The sequence below is a fragment of the Antechinus flavipes genome, chromosome 3 (assembly GCF_016432865.1).
Source record: "Antechinus flavipes isolate AdamAnt ecotype Samford, QLD, Australia chromosome 3, AdamAnt_v2, whole genome shotgun sequence".
Taxonomy (NCBI): Eukaryota; Metazoa; Chordata; class Mammalia; order Dasyuromorphia; family Dasyuridae; genus Antechinus; species Antechinus flavipes.
Genome location: NC_067400.1, coordinates 340,214,620 through 340,235,626, shown reverse-complemented (window position 1 = coordinate 340,235,626; position 21,007 = coordinate 340,214,620). Strand labels below are relative to the sequence as shown.

The 21,007-nt window shown below is 39.8% G+C and overlaps 1 protein-coding gene across 16 annotated transcripts in view; it reads right to left on the bottom strand.

The window, feature by feature from the left end:
- BIN1 (bridging integrator 1) overlaps nucleotides 1-20,732 on the bottom strand; it is a 128,312-nt gene extending 107,580 nt beyond the window's left edge. For 9 of the 16 annotated variants that reach the window (XM_051985696.1, XM_051985702.1, XM_051985705.1 and 6 more), the window contains exon 1: nucleotides 20,201-20,731. In XM_051985696.1, coding sequence (XP_051841656.1) covers nucleotides 20,201-20,284 — 84 coding nt within the window. In that variant the 5' untranslated portion in view covers nucleotides 20,285-20,731. Of the gene's footprint in view, nucleotides 1-20,200 lie in introns of all 16 variants that reach the window. The other 7 variants (XM_051985703.1, XM_051985704.1, XM_051985711.1 and 4 more) reach the window with 2 other exon arrangements.
- Nucleotides 20,733-21,007: the final 275 nt, after the last annotated feature.

Genomic DNA, 21,007 nt, shown 5'->3' with positions numbered 1-21,007 from the left:
CTTTAAGGTGTGTAAAGTGTTCTACAAATATCTCATTTGACCTTCAAAATTCTGAGATAGGTGCTATTATTATTCCCTTTTTCTTACTCAGTCATTTTTTAATTGTGTCCAGCTCTTGAGTATCTTGGCAAAGATACTGGAGTATTTTTCCATTTCCTTCCCTAGCTCATTTTACAAATGAGAAAACTGAGGTAAACAGGTTAAGTGACTTGTCCAGGGTTCCACAGCTAATAAGCATCTGAAATCAGATTTGAACTCATGAAGTTCACATCCTGTTCTCTTACCACTGAGCAAACCTAACTGCCCATCCCCTCTTTACAAATGAGGGAACCAAGATTGAGAAAGATTAGGCAACTTTCCAGGCCATATAGGTAGTCAGCATTTGAGACAATTTAGGTCTTCCTGACTCCACATCCAGCACTCTGTTCAGTTTGGAACCTAGCTGATATAAATAATACAGATTAAAAGAGTTCAGAGAAGAGAAAGATTGCTTCAAGCTGGCACAGCCAGAGAAGGCTAAGGAAACATCTCTATCTGATTGGCCTGTGGGAGATATACAAAATGCCCAGACCATGACACCTACCTAGAAAACCTTAACAACTCAAAAACCCAGGTTGCAGCTAGGTTCCCAATAAATTCTGTCCCCGTGTGCCTTTCCTGTAAACCCAGCATCAGTCAGCGTGTCCTTTTTCAGTCCTTGGGGCAGCAGCCAGTCGGCCCCCTGCCTGCCTGACTGGGGCTCTCTGGCCTCTTTTGGCAGAAGCAAACTTTGCTTCTAACACGCAGATTGCAGAGGCAAAAATATCTGCAATGTGGCTTCCCTTCCAAGGAGCTGAGTGCTGACCTAACTGGGGAACAGAAGTCCCAGGTTCCAGCGCCAAAGTGCTCACCTAGGAGGGCTAGGAGGAGCTGGGAAAAGAGACTGAGGTAGGAAATACTTGTGAAATTCTTAGTGGGCTTACTGAGTCTGGTTTTCCAACATTCTGGCAAAGGTACCTGGCAGAGAATAGCAAAGGTTGACAAGCTGTATTTTCCCATCCCCCATCCCTTCCCTCTACATCCTCTTCAACTTCTTCCTTCTCCGTGTCATCTCTCATTCACAGGGGTTCTAGGTCAGTGGACTGGGCAGGGAAAAGGAGACAGAAGCAAAAGACCAGGGAAACCTCAAACGTGGATGACCCCAAGAGCAATATGGCAAAATATGAACATATCCAAGGGCTAAAAAAAAATTGGCCTTATACATGACAAGTAATTCTATTTCACTCTTGGGTATGACACCTTCAAAGCCATCTCCCAAATTTTCTGCTACCCCAAATGTACTGTATTCTCTAAATATCAACCTAGATCAGAAATTCATAGATCGAAGGGGATTGACTGGGTCTTTTTCCCCTGGACAGAGAAAAAATAAGGCCAAAAGAAATATAGCAGATCACCTGCTATCACAATGGGAATGTATGACAGATCCAAAAGAGGAGGTCCGGGACCCCTCAGTGACAACAGCCAATCCTCTTTATTCCTATCCCCATTAAATCTCCTTTGGACTGGACTTGTGATTTCATCAACATAAGTAATTCCCACATAAGGAAAACTCTCTACCAATATAAATCAGCAAGTATTCTGAAACTTTTAATCTTAGGGATTTGTCCAGAATGAGGAGGAAGGGTTTAGCTGCTTGCCCAAGAACACACTGCCTGTCTGTGTCAGAGGCCAGATGGGAAGCCAGGTCATTCACACACCAAGGCCACCTCTCTCCTAAAATATCTGTGTGTTTATCTCATCTTTATATATTTCCCAGTGCCTGGCACGTACATCACACACATATACAGAATGTCCCAAAAGTCTTAGGGCTAGTTTAAAGCTATTAATAGCTATTTAAAATTTTTAATTAAAGCTATTAAAATAATTTAAAATTATTAAATACTATTATTAAAACCATTCATAGCTTAAAACCTTCCCTCAGACTTATGGGACAACCTATACCTCAAATCTGATCTCCTGATCATGGTTAGTCCATCCATCAATACAAATGGAAACTTAACAACATCCATTAACCCTAATTCTTGACTATGATTTTCTATAAATCCTCAATCTCTCCAAATGCTGTTGATCTCTCTCTAGTTCTGTTCATATTTCATAGATGTCAATGCAACAGTTCCCTTTCATTCACACTACTCTATTGATTGCTCCACCTCCTTTTATGGCCATCCATGTCCTTAATGATGTTTTACCATTCATATATCATCCTTGGCAATAGACTATCTCCGATTTTCACTCACCTTTCTCCTGCTTCAGTAGGCCACCTAAACCAGTGATTCTGCCAAGAGCATGGCATTCTCGAACCAAAGGCATATGGCACTAAGAAGAGAATCACTAAGGTGGCAGCATGAATAAAAAGCACAGGACCTGGAGTTCAAATTCTGCCTCAGATAATTACTAGCTGTGTGACCCTAGCCACATCACTTAACCTGTATCAGCTTGGGAATGATAATCACTTACCTCTTTATCTCAGGACTGCTGTGAAGATAAAAGGAGATAATTTTTGTAAACTGCTTTGTAAACCTTAAAGTGCTACATAATGCTGGCTATTATTATCATTACTATATATAGGTATTTAATAAATTTATTGAACTGGATTACTAACATAATCCATTAAGAAATGGATCAATAACAATACTATATGATGATCAATTCTGATAAATTTGATAGAACATCTCAACAATGAGATGAACCAAATCAGTTCCAATAGAGCAGTAATGAACTGAACCAGCTACAACCAGCGAAAGAACTCTGGAAGATGACTATGAACCACTACATAGAATTCCCAATCCCTCTATTTTTGTCCACCTGCATTTTTGATTTCCTTCACAGGTTAATTGTACACTATTTTAAAGTCCGACTCTTTTTATACAGCAAAATAATTGTTTGGACATGTATACATATATTGTATTTAACTTATACCTTAACATATTTAACATGTATTGGTCTACCTGCCATCTGGGGGATGGGGTGAGGGGGAAGGAGGGGAAAAGTTGGAACAAAAGGATTTGCAATTGTCAATGCTGTAAAATTACCCGTGTATATATCTTGTAAATAAAAAGCTATAATAATAATTTAAAAAAAAAAAAAGAGGGGGGAAAAAAAAAAGAAATGGAGTAATAGGAGAGATGTCAGAAAATCCTCAATTCTAGTCCTGACTCTAAACTAACTTGTTGTGCCTCTCTGATTCCCTGCTAACTACAACATTCTATACTTCTCTAAGTTGAATTCCAGAAACTTAAGGGTAAACAAAAGACCCTGAGTGGCTGGAAAAGCTACTCCCATCTGTAACGCCATAGTGCTTACTGTCGCTTACTGTTGTCCTCTCATTCTGTCATCTGCATAGAGCATCTGTCAAATTCAGAAAGACAGTGTGGGCAGGTCTTTGGTTCCAATTCAGCAATGACGCACAATTATCAGACATCACCACTGATTCACATGGCCAGTGTCATACTGTCCCTGGCAAGCCAACCAACCACTCCCCAACATCTTGTTTCTGTTGGTGAGCTAAACTATCTCCCTTACTATTCTACCCTTGCAGACCCACTCCCAATAATCTGAAAAAAAAAAAATGTATCAAAAAGTAAGAATCAGAACTGAAAAGGAAAATGTGGATGAAAAACAACACCAAAAATCATTCCTATCCATTTCTAATTAGGTATCCTAAAAGAAAAATTCCTGGCCCTCATTCTCTCCTCCTTTCTAAGCTGCTCCATTAGCCTTCCAATTTGTCTCCTTGCCTCTACTATTTTCCTATTCCCATCCCTGCTCCTCTCAGCTGCCAAAGTGATCTTTTTTAAAACATACTTCTTCCCATGTTACTCTTTCCCCTGCTTCATTAAACTCTAGTTGCTCTCTATTACCTGTAAAATCAAATACACAATGCTGTTTGGTTTTTAAATCTCTTCATAATCTGGCCCTCCCTACCTTTCCAGTCTTCTTAAACTTTATTTTATTTTAAGAACTCTATGAATTAAAAGAAGGGAAAGGACCCACATGTGCAAAAATGTTTGTAGCAGCTCTTTGTGTAGTGGCAAGGAATTAGAAATTGAAGGAATGCCCATCATTTGGGGAATAGCTGAATAAGTTCTGTTATATGAAGGTAATGGAATATTATTATTCTATGAGAAATGATGAGAGGATTTCAGAAGAGCCTGGAAAGACTTATATGAACTGATGCTGAGTGAAGTGAACAGAATCAGGAGAACGTTGTACACAGTAAACAAGATTATGAGATGATCAACTATGTTAGACTTAGTTTTTCTCAGGAATATAGTAATCCAAGACAATTCTGACAGATCTGGAATAGAAAATGCTGTCCATATGCAGAGAGAGAAGTATGGAGACTGAATGGATTGAAGCATAATATTTTCACCTTTTTGTTTGTTTGCTTGCTTTTTCTTCCTCAAGATTTTTCCCCTTTGGTCTGATTTTTCTTGCATAATATGAGAAATATGAAAATATGTTTAAAAGTATCATCTATAATCTATCTCAGATTGCTTATGGTCTTAGAGAATGGAGAGGCAAGAAAGGGAGGGAGAAAAATATGAAACAAAATCTTATAAAAATGAATTCTGAAAACTATCTTTACATATATTTGGGAAAAAAGAATACTATTGAGAAAAAAAAAAACACAACTCTATGATCCAACTAAATTGACTTACTCACAATTCCTTGAGTATATTGCCCTCTCCTGTTTCCATATATTCTCACTACCTGTTTCCCCATACTTGGGGTGTCCTTTCCATCCATTTCTATCACTTGGTCCTACCATTTTCTGCCTATTAGAACATGAGTTCCTTGAGGGCAGGGACTATCTTTTCTTTATTATGGTATGTATATTCCCAGATCTTTCACACAGTTTCTGGCAAATAGAAAGATCTTAATAAAAGCTTATTGCTCTAGGAATGAATTGAACCAGCTATACCCAGCAAAAGAACTCTGGGAGATGACTAAGAACCACTATATAGGATTCCCAATCCCTCTATTTTTGTCCACCTGCATTTTGGATTTCCTTCACAGGCTAATTGTACAATATTTCAGAGTCCAATTCTTTTTGTACAGAAAAATAGCTGTTTGGACATGTGTACTTATATTGTATTTAATTTGTACTTTAACATATTTAACATGTATTGGTCAACCTGCCATCTGGGGGAGGAGTGGGGGGAAGAAGGGGAAAAATTGGAACAAAAGGTTTGGCAATTGTCAATGCTATAAAATTACCCATGCATATAACTTGTAAATAAAAAGCTATAATAAAAAAAAGAAGTTTATTGCTCTGTCTGGCTTTGTATCACCACTATCTTAGTATGCACATTGCCTGACACATATAGTAAGCACTTAACAAATGTATAATGTCTGACTTACTAAGAAAGAAGTTGGAATTCCTATTTGAAGGTGGGAACAGAGAAACTCAAATAGTAATAAAAGAAATGCTAAATACCAAGGGACAATGTCAAAACTGGTTGAAATTTTCCTTGATTGTAGGATCATAGAGTTAGAACTAAAAGGAAACTCAAAAGCTATTTAGTTCACTCCTTCACAATGCTAATAAGGAAACTGAAGTCACACAAGCTACTAAATGAAACAATGGACCTTCCAATGCATGATGCTGAATCAGATATTATTGCCACCATTAGAGATTTACATACCTCCTCTAGAGGTTTTCCAGAGGGCTACATCCAAGTATCCAAAGAGGGATAAAACCTGAATTTGCCCATCACTTGCATATATCTCTAAATATCTGCCCATCATTTCTTTATGCTTCTGCTGAAGGATATAAGCCTTTACCACAGAATCTTAAGGCATTCATTTATAAATTATTTCATTAGAATTATAGAACATAAGCAGGACAAGAAGCCATAAGACCATGGTGTCCCATCTTCTCATTTTAGAGGTAAAGAAACTGTATTAGTTAGGTTCCTTAATGCCCACACAAAGTCACTTTTTAACATGTCAGAAATTTAAGGAATGAAAATGATACATAGATTGGTAGAGACCAGCCCACACAGATGACCAAAGTCATTGTCTGGACACCCTGCCTCCCCAGATACTTTCTCTATGTCTCTGTTTCTCTTTCCTTTTTCTCCACCACCAGTTAAATAGTGTTTGGGGACAGTAGAAAGTCTGAATACCTGTCTACTGGGGGAAAACAGGCCACCCTCTCTTGGCTTCAGTTTCTTATCAATGAAATGAAGGGATTTGTATTAATTGACCTCTGGAAATCCTTTCAGCTCTAAATAAATGATCATTTAATAATCTTCCCTCAAAGCACTACTATCAACTAGTTACGCATGAATTAGAATTGATTCTCCTTTCCAAAGATATGTACATATTAAAAGGGAACAAGAAGACCCAGAGTTAAGCACTAATAGCGGGATTCAGGCATAGCAGCAGTACAGTGAAGGAGATATTTTTTGTGCTTTTTTAATTGTACCCTAAAGTATTCTACCTATTCTGCCTCCACATGTGGCCAAACCTGCTGGATCTGTGTTTCCACAGTCTGTACCAGCAATAATGCATATTTGCCTCCCACCCTCATTTCTCACGTACTTAGAATTCAGGAAGAAACTGTAATCAGATCTGAATTGAGAAGGAGGAAGGGTAAAAAGGAAGGAATGAGTTAAGGAAAAAAAAATGACAGAAGGTCAGACACTGTGAAAAGCATAAATTTGCTTTCCAGTTTCTCCAGCGTCCCAGCTGCATAAACACTGCAATCCCTGGGAGGTCCAGCCTGGAAACACAGCAGGGATGGAGTTAGCAGTGACCGCTTCTGGAGACAGTCTTAGGAGTTCATAGCCTTGGCCTTGGCAATGACTACCAACACCACCACACTATTGACCTGAGTCCCAGGATCCTTTCCTAATTTCCATCTCATTGAACGGCCCCAAAGCGTTGCAAATGAGGGGGGAGGGAAGGTAAAAGTGAGATTACTCAGACCCAAGGTCACATATCATGTCAAAAGTTAAGGCTGAACAGGAAACGGAATTTGCTTCCCCAGCAACTCAGCTCCATTCACTAAATTACGCTCTTTCTGTTTGGTTCTTCATTAATTTAATGTTTTATAATAGATTTTTCCTTCCACCATTAATACTGAAAGATTTTGACAAGAGATATGTTTTTGAAAAACAAACACAAAGTACAAATGTTGATGGTCCAAGAAACAAAAGCCCTCAGAGAATCACAGAATCTCATAGTTGGAAGGGCTCTTGTGGGGGAGGAAACCCCTACCTCCAGCCAGCAGATCAGCAACCTTTCAGATAACCAGCTTTCAATCACTTTCAGATAACACTTTGTTAGAAAGATTCACCTACATTCCACTGAAATCTACCTAAATGCAACTCCCCCCACCCACCCACCCCCATCTTCCCCACTGCTTCTGGTAGTTCTCTCTGGAACCAAGTAGGGGAAATCTAGGTTTTTTTTCCTTCCACATACTAACTTCTAAAATAATTCTTTATATATAGTTTTTTCATGTTGTCTCCACTTTAGAAGATGAGCTCCTTGGGGCTGGGATTATGCTTTTAATTTTCTTTGTATCCTCAGCACTTCATTAACTAAATTAGGTACTCTTAATCTGGGGTTCATGGATTCCCAAGTGTGTGGTTCAGAAATGGTGAGGGATCACCATTTTAATAAAAAAAAGCTGGAGAGATCTCTAGAAGCAAAGCAAAGTTTATTATACATTCTAGCAAGAAGGACGTCCCACCCATCGAGCAGACAGTGGGAGGGAGGAAGCCCCGTGGGGGGCAGGGTCAACACTTTTAATCCCTAACGCAAATACCCCCTCCCACCACTGACCCTCATCTTATTGGCTGAGTATCTTACATTCTAAACGCAGGAACTATCCAAGAAATTGAACTTGACCAATTAAGTACATAGTTGCCCATATTTGACTGAACTAGGGAGAAAATGATGTCATGGGAGGATAGCAGGAAGGGGACTTAAGAATGCCATTGCCTCAATGCGTCCTTCAGGCCTACTCAAACTCTGAAGTAGACGAAGCCTTACTCGATTTTCACAACTGTCTTGAAAGATCTCACTTCATCTCGTTCACAAGGGATCTGTGAATCTTTATGGAAACAAAATTATATATTTCATTTAACCTTTAACTGAAAGTTAATATTTCCTTCAATTATGAATATAGGTAACAAACATTATTCTGAAAAAGGGACCCTAGATTTCATTGCCAAAGGAGTCTGTGATACCAAAAAAAAGGGAAGGAAGTCTAAGAACTCTTGGATTCAATGAAGAAAATAGTCACATTTCCCATAAATCTTGTCTTCCTTCACACTAAATATCCAGAACGCCTTCATCCTAACTTCTGTAGGAATGACTGAGGTCCTTCACCATTACCATCACCATCATCATCAAAAGTTCTTCACCTTATTATCGATAGATTATAAGATTTCTGAGGAGAAAGCCTACTTCATTTTTGTCATTACTAGCACTTAATAAATGTTTGTTGATTCTCAATGTCCTTCCTAAAATTGGCTCCTAGAAGAGAATATGATTTATCAAGTCGTATTATCTCCCATGTAGATAGCCTATCTTTCTTAATGTTGCCTAAAATTGAATTAACTTTTTTGGCTATCATACGTCATTGATTCATATTAAGCTTGCAATTCACTTGGAATCTTTTTTTCAGATGAATTATAATTTAACCAAGACTCCTCTATCCAGTGTTGTGAAGATAATTTCATATCATTTCTTTATACGTGAAAAAACTTTTAAACCTTCTTTCAGAAAAAAGGCATATCCAATCATAGCATCTCAACACTAGATGAATTTTGAATACAGTAAACATTTGGTATATATTGGTAGAACTAAAAAATTCCCTTCTTCTAAGCAGAAGACAGGGTAATCCATGATTCTCCATCTCCTCCGGGGATCAAAATAAAAAAGCAGCCCAAAGATAAGCAGGAAGAATTTGGACCAGAGCCTAAGAAGACCACTCGACTTGGAAGGATCCTGCAACAATACACAAAAATTGAGGAAAACTGTAAAACTCCATAAATCAATAAAAGGTCTCATCTATCTAAGGCAACTTAGGTGTGGTTGAGTCAGAAATGCAGTTTTAATCATAATGTTTGAGACCTTTTCTAATTGTATTTTTTTTCTATTCTTACTCAATTGCTCAATTTGTATTTCTCCTAATCCCTCCATTTTATAAATGAAGAGGAGCTAAGGTTATAGAAAAAAGATAAATTCTCTTATCTTAAAGATAAGGGAAAGTGCCCACATGTACAAAAATGTTGATAGCAGCACTTTATGTTGTAGAAAATAACTGGATACATATTGATTCAATCCAATTCCAAGAGACTAGTGGTGTAGAAAGCCATCTGCACCCAGAGAGAGAACCATGGAGACCGAATATAGATCACAATATAATATTTTCTCCTTTTTTGTGGTTGTTTGCTTGCTTTTGGGTTTTTTTTTCCTTTTTTTTCCTTTTTGATCTGATTTTTCTTGTGCAGCATAATAATTGTGGAAATTTGCATAGAAGAATTACATATGTGTAAGCTATATTGGATTACTTGCTGTCTAGGGGAGGGGGTAAGGAAAAGGAGGGAGAAAAATTTGGAATACAAGGTTTTGCAAGGATGAATGTTGAAAACTATCTTGGCACGTATTTTGAAAATAAAAAGCTATTATTTAAAAAAAAAAAAAGTAGGTACTTATCAACTGAGGAATGGAAAAATAAACTGTGGTATAGAATGTAATAGAATATGACCGCATCATGAGAAATGATGAAGTCAGGGGAAATTTGTATGAAATGAGCCAATCCAGAAGAATAATTTATACAATGATCATAATAATGTAAAGGGGGGAGAGGAGAGGAAGAAACTTTTTTTAAGGAGCATCTATAGGTAAAAGTATAATACCTTTTATAGGCAGAGGGAGGAAAGGGAAGGGAAGAGAGACTGGGAGGGAAGGAAGGAAGAAAGAAAGGAAGAGAGGAAGGAAGAGAGGGAGGGAGGGAAGAAGGAGAAAAGGGAAGAAGGGAGAAAGGGAGGGAAGAAGAGACAGAGGGAGGGAAGGAGGGGAGGAGGAAAGGTTAAGAAGAAGGGAGGATGGAAAGAAGGGAAAGAGGAAGGGAGGGAGGAAGGAAGGAAGGAAGGAAGGAAGGAAGGAAGGAAGGAAGGAAGGAAGGAAGGAAGGAAGGAAGGAAAAGAGGAAGAAATCTTTCAACTGACCAATTCCAGTTTGTGGGTCAGCTTTATTCACAAAGATTGTAGTTTTGTCCTTCATTCTCAGAAAAGGTCATGTCATCAGGGAGGTGTGAGAGAGGTCTGTGCAAGGTCACTTGCCTCACTTTCCTCTCCAGAACCATCTAGGTCCAGTGGCAAGATGTCGATCAAGGCTACTGGAGATGGCCCAAATTTTTTTTTTCTTTTCTTTTGCACTTCTGAACTTTTCAAAGATATCTTGGGGTTTACTGGCTATATCTTTTTCTTAAAGACCAGCCCTTAAATAAAAACCAATCTGGTTCTCATTGACCAACAGGCAAAATCTCATTTGGCCATTGTTTTGAGTCCTAATTCATTCAGATTTAATATAAATAGCAGTCATTTCTCTTTACTCATTTGGCCAGAAACCCTGAGGAGTTTCCCCTAGATTGACTGATTTATTAAAATGGGGGGGGGGGGGGGGAGGGGGAGAGAGACAAGAGGCAGGGACACTATTTAAAAAAGAAAACTCTTTGCCTCAATTGCTACCTAGCCTTGATCATTGATTGGGTGCAGACTCAGTTAAACTGAGACCTACTGAAGACCTTAGCTTTTAAAAAGGCCGGCCAAGTTCTCCCATTACAACCAGGGCCATCTTCAGTTGTCCTGATCTATATCTGGCCCCTGAGGGGAAAGTGAGGCAGGGGGACCTTGCCCAGCCTCCCTCACTTAAATCCAATTCATTTACCTGTCATGGCATCATCTCCCTGATGTCATGGTTATCTTCAAGAAAGAAGAAAAACATGTAAAAGAAATCAGTTTCAAAGACTATGGTACTCTTATCATTGCAATAATTTTGGAAGACCAAAGATGAAGTATATTTCCCACTTCTCAACAGAGGCGATTGATGGATTAGAGAGTATAGAATGAGACAGACATTTTCTGATAGGAGAAATGTATTGAATTGTTTTTGCTCAAAGAAAGAGCTTCTAAGGGAAAAGGGAGGAAAGTAATTTAATAAGTAGTAAGCCATACAAATGAAATGAAAAAAGAGCATCAGTATGACATTGTAAAAAGTATACAGAAGACAAAAGGGCAATTTTGTTTATTACTACCAAATTTGATACTTTTTTAAAAAGCAAAATGAATGCAACAAACTCCATGTTTTGTTTCTCATATACAAAAATGTGCTTACTGAAGATTAAGTCCATAATAAAAGAGAAAATATTGTAAAGGTGAAAGGATTTGTCCTTAGGCATACAGGTAATAGAAAGAGAACAAAACCCAAGCTACATATGGCTGGGGAAGAAGGTCCTACACTCCAAGATGAGCTTAGCAACGATCTGAGATGGCATCTGGAGACTGGATTAAAATAGCTCCAAAGTTGGTCAGAGATCCATAACTGTGTTGGAAGGAAAATGTAGGAGATAGAAAGATAAGAGTGTCAATCAGGTAGAGATGATTAAGGCTGATGAAATCCCAGAGATAGCAGGTACTTCTTTCCTTCCCAAAGCCTGGGCAATTTATCTGATTTTCAAAACCATCCTGTGATGCTGGCAGAGCATTCTTTTTTTTTTTTTAATCCAATCAGCCAAGAAACATTTATTAAGACTTTTTATGGGCAATAAAATCCAGGCTATGGACTGAGACAGTTAAATAAATGAATGAGTTAAATAAATAAGTAAATGAGTTAAATAAATGAATGAATGGACAAATAGTAAACAGACAGACATAAGAAATAGCCCCTGCCTTCAAAGAACAAATATTATTCTACCTTCCAGTTTCATAGTTTTTAAAAGGAACTCCTGACATGGAAATTCTCTTTCCCAATCAAAATTTACAACTTACTGGAAACAGTCTTGGATAATTGCTTTGAATGTGGAAAAGTTAAGTGACTTGCTCTGAGTGATAAAATTAGCATGTATCATCATCACAGCTTAAATTGAAATCTTCCTAACCCCAAGACCAGCTTTTCCATTTAATAAATAAATATAATTCACCAAACCAACCAAATCAACCAAACGTTATGTCTTTATAAATGACAATGCTGGGACTAGAGCTGAGATCTCCTGACTCCCAGTTAAGTGTTCTGTGCCTTGGATTATGATAACAAATTGGAGAAGGCAAGGAAAATAAAATTTAGAGAAGGGAGGAAATCACCAACTTCCAGAACAAACTGCCTGAGGTGCAAATTTTCTCTTATCTGCCTTCTCTATGAAGCCAAAGAGGCAGGGGGAGAACTTTCAGAAGAGAACATATTTTGCATAATTTTATCTTTATCATGGGTTTTATATTTCCTACTCTCTCAATGGGTAGAGGGGTGCTGAGGGAAAGGAAAAAAATTGGAACTGAAAATAAAATAAAATAAAATTGAATTTTTAATTAAATAGATAAATCTAAAAAAAGGAAACAAATTTTGGTGGAAAGAGTCAAATCCAAGTCAGGCCATCACAGACCATTGACACAGTTATATCAAACCAGACCAAATCAACTGAAATTCCCTGGGCCATTTTGTTTTTCTTCTCTCTCCTCCAAGCATATATAAATATCTCTCTATTCAGTACTCAGCAGCTCCTCTGCAAGAACTCATTTGATGAAATTCAATCCCATACCTCACCCACACCAGAAGTCCATATACTTCAACACTGAGCAATCTGTTCTAATGCCCTTCTCTACAATGTGTGGTTTCAAGTTATCAAATGCATTACTCTTTGCATTCTCTATATTTGGTTCTAAGGATATAAATACAAGACCATACCAGTCCCTGTCTTCAAAGAGTCTACATTCCACTGGGACATACAAACACGTCCACAAGCAAGTGTAACGTGAGGGAGACAATCCTAACAAAGAAGAAAGGAAGGATAGAGAAATTAGGGAAGCTTTAAGATGAAGAGGAGGCCCTAGATGAACTAAGCCTGGAACAAGATAAGCTTTTTAAGAAGAAGGTGAGGAAGGTATGCATTGTAGACATGGCAGGTGACCTACTCACCAATTTAGCAGATGAAATATTGAATTTGAGGTTCTCTAGTGCAGTTTGAGTGAAATACAGAATGTGTCAAGAGAAGAAATGTGAAATAAGACTAGAAAGGCAAAGGGGTGCCAAATTATAAAGAACCTTTAGAGTTATAAAAGTAATTAGCTTTTCACATAATCCTTTAAAGTTTGCAAAGTGGGTTTTTTCCATATATTATTTCATTTAATGCTCACAACAAATCTAAGGTGTGTGTCCTATCACTATCCCCACTTTACAGATGGGAAAACTGTGATATAAGTGGACTTGTTCAGGGACACACACCTAGAATATGCCTGAGGTAACATTTTAACTCAAATCACCCTGACTTTAAAATTAATGCTCTATCCACTACACCAAGTAGCTGCATTTTGCTGAGATGTTCAAATTTTACCCTGGAGACAACAGGAAGTCTCTGTAGGCTTTTGAGCAGGGAGTTCTATGATCCAAACTATGCTTTAGGAATATTATTTTTGACACATATTGGGAGGATGGATCAAAGTGCGGAGAGAAAGCACAGAGGATTAATTAGAAGGGTGAGACAATAGTCCAAGCAAGAGACAATGGGGGCCTGAATTAAAGCAGTGAGTAGTCACATAGGTGGAGAAGACAAATGGGAGAGATGTCAAGGTAGAATCAAAAATTGAAATATGTAGGGTGAGGGAAAAGGGTGACTTCAGGCTTATGATCCTGGATAAATAGAAGAATGCTGGCACACTACACAGACATAAGGAAGATATAGAGCAAAAAAAAAGTTTAGTGAGGAAGGTGATGAATTTTGCTTTGCACTTGTTGAGTTTGAGGTGCAACTAAAATGTCAAACTGAAACAATTTAGAGAGCAGTTGGAAATATTTCACAAAAACTAGCCTAAGATGTGGAATGTCACATGTGCTATTGAATACCATGAGCAAAGTTTTTTTTCATCTTTTTTTTTTTTTAAAGAAAAGTCTTACCAGATAGTAAAAAGAAGGGAAGAGAAGAATATATTCAGAAATCAAAATGATATAAAGTTGAGACAATGAGACAATTTGTAAAATTAAATTTTCTAAACTAACTTAACAAACTATCAGTTGGTTCAATCATTCTGGAAAATAATTTGAATTATTCAATTAAAGTCACTAAATAATTCACATTCTTTGACTTAGCAAACCTAGTGTTGAACATCTATTTGTAAGGAGGTCAAAGACAGAATGAAAAATTTTACATGTTTCAAAATATTCACAGAAACACTTTTTGTAACAGCAAAAAAGAAAAGGAAGAAAGGAAGAAAGGAAGAAAGAAAGGAAGAAAGAAAGGAAGGAAGGAAGGAAGGAAGGAAGGAAGGAAGGAAGGAAGGAAGGAAGGAAGGAAGGAAGAAAGAAAGAAAGAAAGAAAAAGAAAGAAAGAAAGAAAGAAAGAAAGAAAGAAAGAAAGAAAGAAAGAAAGAAAGAAAGAAAGAAAGAAAGAAAGAAAGAAAGAAAGAAAGAAAGAAAGAAAAATCTTGAAAATTAAGATGGCTGTCCATCATTTGGGGAATGTCTAAGCAAAGTGCTATACATGATTATAATAGAATACTTGTGATTTAGTCTAAATGGCCTGTTGTACATATATATTTCATCCCTTTTCTTTCCGCCTTGGAATTGGCTATCCTCTTGTGCCTAAAATATACTCCTCCCTCTTCATTCCTGTCTCTTGGAATCCCTATCTTCATTTAAAACAAGTCTTCTACTGTGAAGTCTCTTATGATCTCCATAAGTGCTGCTGTTCTCTTTTTCAAATAACCTTGTATTTAACAGCTTTTTATTTATTCACATTTATTTTCTTCATAATTCAATATGAAGGAACAGTATCATTTATTGGATTTGTATCCCAGCACCTGATTAGCTTGGAATGTAAATAACAATTGTTTCTATTTTGACCAGAAACCCTGAGGGCCTTCCCCGCCCAGATTAATTCTTTATTTTTTCTGACTAGGTAAAAGAGGCCATTCTCTGCCTCATCTCTTACCTATTCTTAATCACTCACTGATTGGGCATGGGCTCAAACTGAGACCCGTAGAAGACTTTAGCACAAGATCTCCCATTTCATCCAGGGTCATCTCTAGTCGTCCTCATCTATATCTGGCCACTGGACCCCAGATGGCTCTGGAGGAGAAAGTGAAGCTGGTGACTTTGCCCAGCTTCCATCATTCAAATCCAATTCACTTGCTTGTCATGGTGTCACCTCTCTGATATAATGACTATCTTTGAAAATGAAGGACAATAGTAGGCACTTAATAAAAGTTTACTGATTAACTATACCATGGTTCTTCCTTTATTTTTTAAAATAAAGAATAGCATTTTAAATAGATATTAAACTATGTTGAATGAAAGATTCCCAAACTATAGAAACTTAGGGACAGAAATCAAAACAATATGAGAGGAACAAGATGAAAGAAATACATATCATCTCATCATTCTGACTGCTATTAGAGCTGTCCAGAAGATGCTTTCTATCATAGCACTTTTATTCAATTACAAAAATACATTCTTTTATCCTGCAAAATGGTCTCAAACAGAAAACATAAAAGAAACACAATAAACATTTAAATATATGGTAGACTATTGCTTGTCCAGAATGGTTTGTAATGATACATTGAACTTTACAAATTACTAAGGCACTTTCCTTGCCACAAATCTGGGAAGCAAACAATTTAGGAATGATTATCCCCATTTTAGAAAGGAAAACTCTGAGGCTTAGAAGAATAAAGTGATTTGACCATACTCATTTGGCTAGTAAATGGCAGAACTTCAATGTCATTAAGTCCAGAGCTCTTTCCATTTCCTTTCATTTCATTTTCAAGCACCCATGTTTCAGCTCCTTGAGAAAAATCTGAAAATACTTTGATTGTTACATATTTTGTTCCTTCTTTTACTTCATAACAAGTACTCCCTGGCTCAAAAAACATGAATAGTTCCCAATGTCTTCAGGATTAAGTCCTTTAACCTGGCATTCAGAGTCCTCCACATTTAAGAAGATATTGTGAGGAACCTTATAAGGAACTGAACTCTGCAGCTTCAACCTGGATCATCCATAGATGATACAGACTAAGAAGCGGTAAGGATAAGAGGTCAGGTTCCTTTGTTAATATATTCAGTAAGGAACAGGAAGGAATGAGATAACTGAGGCAAACAAGTTAAGTGACTTGTCCAAGATCATATAGCTTAATGTACATCTAAGGTTACCTTTGAACTTCGGTCTTCCTGACTAGATTTCTATTTCCTGTATCACCTAGCAGTCTCTATTTATACATTCACATGTTTCCTAGCATATTAGAGGTATCTAGAAGTAAAAAGGACTGCTTTCCAGAGTAGAATCATAATAACCATAATAGTAGCTGACATTAATAGGGAACTTTAAAATTTGCAAGGTGATTCATATACATCAATTTCATTTGATCCTCACAATAGTCCTGAGGTTTTGTGTTTCCCTAAGTAGAGGTTTTATAGAAACAGCTGAATGATCATTTGTCAACAGTAGGATTCTTTTTCTTGTACTGGTTGAAGTAAATGGTGGCTTGGGTTTCTTTGAATTCAAAATTTTTGATTCTGGTTCTTTGACATTCACAGAATGTTATTTAGATGTGTTCAGAGAGACAGAGAGAAGAGACAGAGAGAAAGGAAGGCAGAGACAGAGATTCTATCCCCTGGTCCAGTGCTCTGTATGTATGAATATGTGCATGTGGTCTTGTGGTCTACATCATACTATCTCTCATAAAAGTAAGAGTCAGCTAGAGGAATTTAGAAGAGAGAGAAAAGTCACTGAAGATATCACAGAAGAATTAATTCGGGACAAACAGAAAGGATGGGAAAATAAGGATGCAAGAACACTATATACTAGGAACCTTGCCCAGTAGAGAAGATGTCTCAGAACTACTCCTTGTCCCACTTCTTCACCATTGGAAAGGAAGCAACGTCAGATGAAATATCACCTCCTTAGCCTTTCAATGAAGATCACCTCCAACTCAAACACAGTGAGTTGTCCAGGATTCTATTTTAGTTTAGCTTCTAGTTTCACCTCACAGTTGTGAACAGATTTTTTTTGGCAGAGGTAAAGGTTTGAAGGAAGAACATACCCATTTACCAGCCCCCCTGACAATTTGATCTAATCACTATTGGTCAGCTGATAGAGGGTCCAGTCTCTGAAAGCCAAGCAAGGTTAGAAAGAAGAGTGAGAAGAGTTGGAAGTAGGTAGAGAATGATAACATGTATAATGCTTATGCATATAAGACAGTTACTTATTTCCAATGAAAAAAGTTATACATACTACAGAGAATTATTAATGAAGGCAAAGAATAATCAACCCAATCTGAGCTGAGGCCTCGAGGTGGAGATCAAATTGAAGGAACAGAACTTGACAATTCTTCTGGCCATAGCTCAGAAGAAGGATCTGGCTCAAGAGGAGAGCTACTATTAGAACATCTGCTTATTGCCCAGTAATGTGCTTTATGGTGATATTTAACAGGTACAACCCAAGGAGAGGGAGCTGGAGAAAAAGAGAAGCCAGCCTGTCCTAGCCCTTCAGACAGGTCCTATATTCTCCTCATTCCCACTAGGGAGATGGATGAGTCAAGGCCTTCCAGGCTAACAATAGCTTTCTATAAACACATTAATCCCCCCCCATCAGTTGGGGGAGGGAGTTGTTAGATGGCAGGATGAGCTTTAGAACATAGAAAATAACACACACACCCCAAAACACACTCGGAGGTCTCCCTTCTTAAAAAAGGCTTATGCTCAGGGAGAAACAAATCATAGAGGGAGGGAAGAAAATAAACAGAGATAATGCTATTCCCACCCCTAAATCACATGGCTAGAAAACATCCCTAGGGAGTAAAGATTTCAAGGCAAGTCAGGGAACCACAGTGGCCTCAGCTGCAAAAGTCATTCGTTTACAAACCAACCAATTGGCTGGAAAAAGGAGCCCCCGATGGTGAAGGGAGTTGATTTCAGACTAGTCCTTCAGTCTTTACAGGCAAGCTAGCAGATCCCTCACCATGGGAGGGATGAGAATGGGGGTAGGGGAGGAGAGAAAATATCCTTTCAAGAAGGGAAGGCAGGAGAAAGGGACAACCCTGCCTGCTCTCTTCCCAAAGATTATAGGACCAGACCGCACTCCCAGGATTTCAGAGTCAAAGCCGGCAATGGGAAGTTGCGTCAGCAGGAGCCGTGCTCCAAATTCTATGAACCTAAGAGATAGCCCAGAATGCTACACACATACACATACACATACACACAGAGACACACGTAAGCCCCCCCCCACCAGTCTTTGGATTTCCCGCATTCCCTGAGCATGGCCCCTGATAGTGGATGGATTTGAATATGGTTCAAGGCAAGTCATTGGGGAAACCCTTAGCTCCCACCCCTCCTGGAACTTGTCTATCCCCTCCAAAGGGGTGTCTGGTTCTTCAAAGACTCTTAGACACAATCAGCAAGGACAGAAGGGCTCAGGGAAGGACAGGGTCAGGGTGTGTCATGAATTTCCAAGAGTCAGCAGTTTTTAGAGGCCTTCCCGGCTTTCCCCTCTCCCTTACCTTACCACAAGCATAGACAGACCCTTACTTCCCACTGCTTCCTAACATCGAATACCCAATAACTTCTAAACGATAGCCTGGAATCCTTCCACCAAGGAGGTATCTCCAAACCCCCTGCTGCCAATTCTCTTTCCCTTCTAAGTGTGGGACATCCAACGATACTATTTGGGGAGCTCGGCTGATGTGGAGGAGAAAGGAACCCTTCTTAAATTAGCTTAAATAGCTAAAAGGGATACTTCTTATTTAGTGAAAGGATCATGCAATAAAAGGGGAGCAATATGCGGGATTTTCCCTCATTTACCGTGCGGCACAATCCTCCCGTCTTCAGAAAATTAGGGAATGAACAGGAAGCTCGAGACGCCGCAGAATTCCTGTTTTATTTGAAGCTTTTAAAGAGGTGAAAAGAAAAAAAGGGGGAAAGATTTAGGGAGTGAAAGGCTAGAGTACCATCTTGCCTCTGGACACAGAAAAATTATTGCGAATAAATGGAGATGGTTAGGGAAATCCTTAAATAGGGACTGTACAAGGGGGAGCTATGAGCTTCCTCCACCTAGCTATCGTGAATAAATGTTATCCTGCGGCTGAAAGAACTGGTCAGTCCCCCACACTGCTGTATCCACTTGAGAACCCCTTTTATCGTGAAATGTAGCCACTTGCCCGGGTGTCAGACCATTCAGCCCTCACCCGGCTGGAGGACACAGAGCTGGTCACCATTCACCACTCCGCCCTCCCCTTCTCTCTTCTCCCTCCCAGTGGAGGTTTCGGGGATTCCCCCGAAAGGAATCAGAGAGAAGAGCCCCCACGGACAACGAGAAGCTAAAATGCTCAGAGAGAAGGTTTTTGGGGATACTGTGCAGAGCTTGGGGAGAGGAAAGAGCTGCAATCCCCAGGGAAGGGGAAAGGACGAAAGATTTAGGGGAGCACCTGGTGAGAAGAGCTCAGGGATGACGGATCGGGTCAGTCCGGTGCCCAAAGCTCTTTGGTGCCAGGCCATATGGTGGCCCGATTCTCGCCCTACCCCCTCCAAAGGACTCCTGGAGCCAAGGGGACGGAGGGCAGGGGTACCCTAAACCCTTATTACAATGACAGGACAGATCTGGGGGGAAGAGGAAACACGGAAGGGCAAACGGGGAATGCAGGAGGGATCTTCTTAAATGACAGATACGCGTGCACACAGATACACAGGGCACAGCCCGGGCTGCTGCTCCCCTGGCAAGGAAGACATCAAAGCCTTCGGCGCCCCCTCCCCCCAACACACACACACACACACACACACACACACACATACACACACTTCTACATCTGCAATAACTGCCCAGGTTGCTGTTAGTGCAAAGGAGGTGAGAGGATGAGCAGGATTAAGGAACCCTGCCAGTCCCCACTAGAATCGCTGGATCCCCGACCCCGGCCTCTGGCGACCCCGGCGCATCCTTTACCTTTTCCTGAGCACGGGTGAGTTTCTTCTGCACGTTGCTGGCTATTTTCCCCGCGGTCACTCCCTTACTGCCTAGCTCAGCCATCTTGTCCTCCTGCCTTTCTTTTCTTTCCCCCACCACTAGTTTAATTGCCAATTAAATCTAGGTAGGTGTGCGTGTGCCCGGGAGGCGGGTGCACCAATGCAGCGGGCAAGAGCCTACATAGAGCTCCGCGTCTCTGACGCCGCGCGCTCTCTCGCAGCCTCAGAGCCCGAGAGGGAGAGGGAGAGAGCGAGGCAGGGAGAGGGAGAGAGAGAGGGGGGTGGAGAGGAGGAAGAGGGAGGAGGGGGAAGGGCGGAGAAGGAGGAGAAGGGGAGGGGGCAGAACCACCACAGCCAGAAACAATGGTCATCGACGCCCCCCTCCCCCCCAGCAGCTGCTGGACAAGATACAGCCTTTTAAAGAGACAGTGCCCCCGGGGGCCAGCCACTAGGCCGACCTTAAAGGAGCCCAGCCACCGCCACCTCCCTGCAGCCCTAGGGAAGGAGGTAAAGGGCGGGAGGTGGAGAAAGAGGAGGAGCTGGGACTGGGATGGGGGCGGGGGGGGAGCGGGAGAAGGGGGAGGGAGAGGAGAGGGGAAAAATAGAGAGAGACTCCCTCTAGAGGTTTCAGGCGACACGGGCCCCCCAGGGTGAGGGGTGAAATGGTGGAGGGTGGAGGCGGGAAGGGGGAGTTGAGAATAAATAAATACATACTGTAAGTCATCATCTCTCTTCCCACGCGACTCGCTTCTTCCTTTCTTTTTTTCCCACGTCATCATGTTCACCC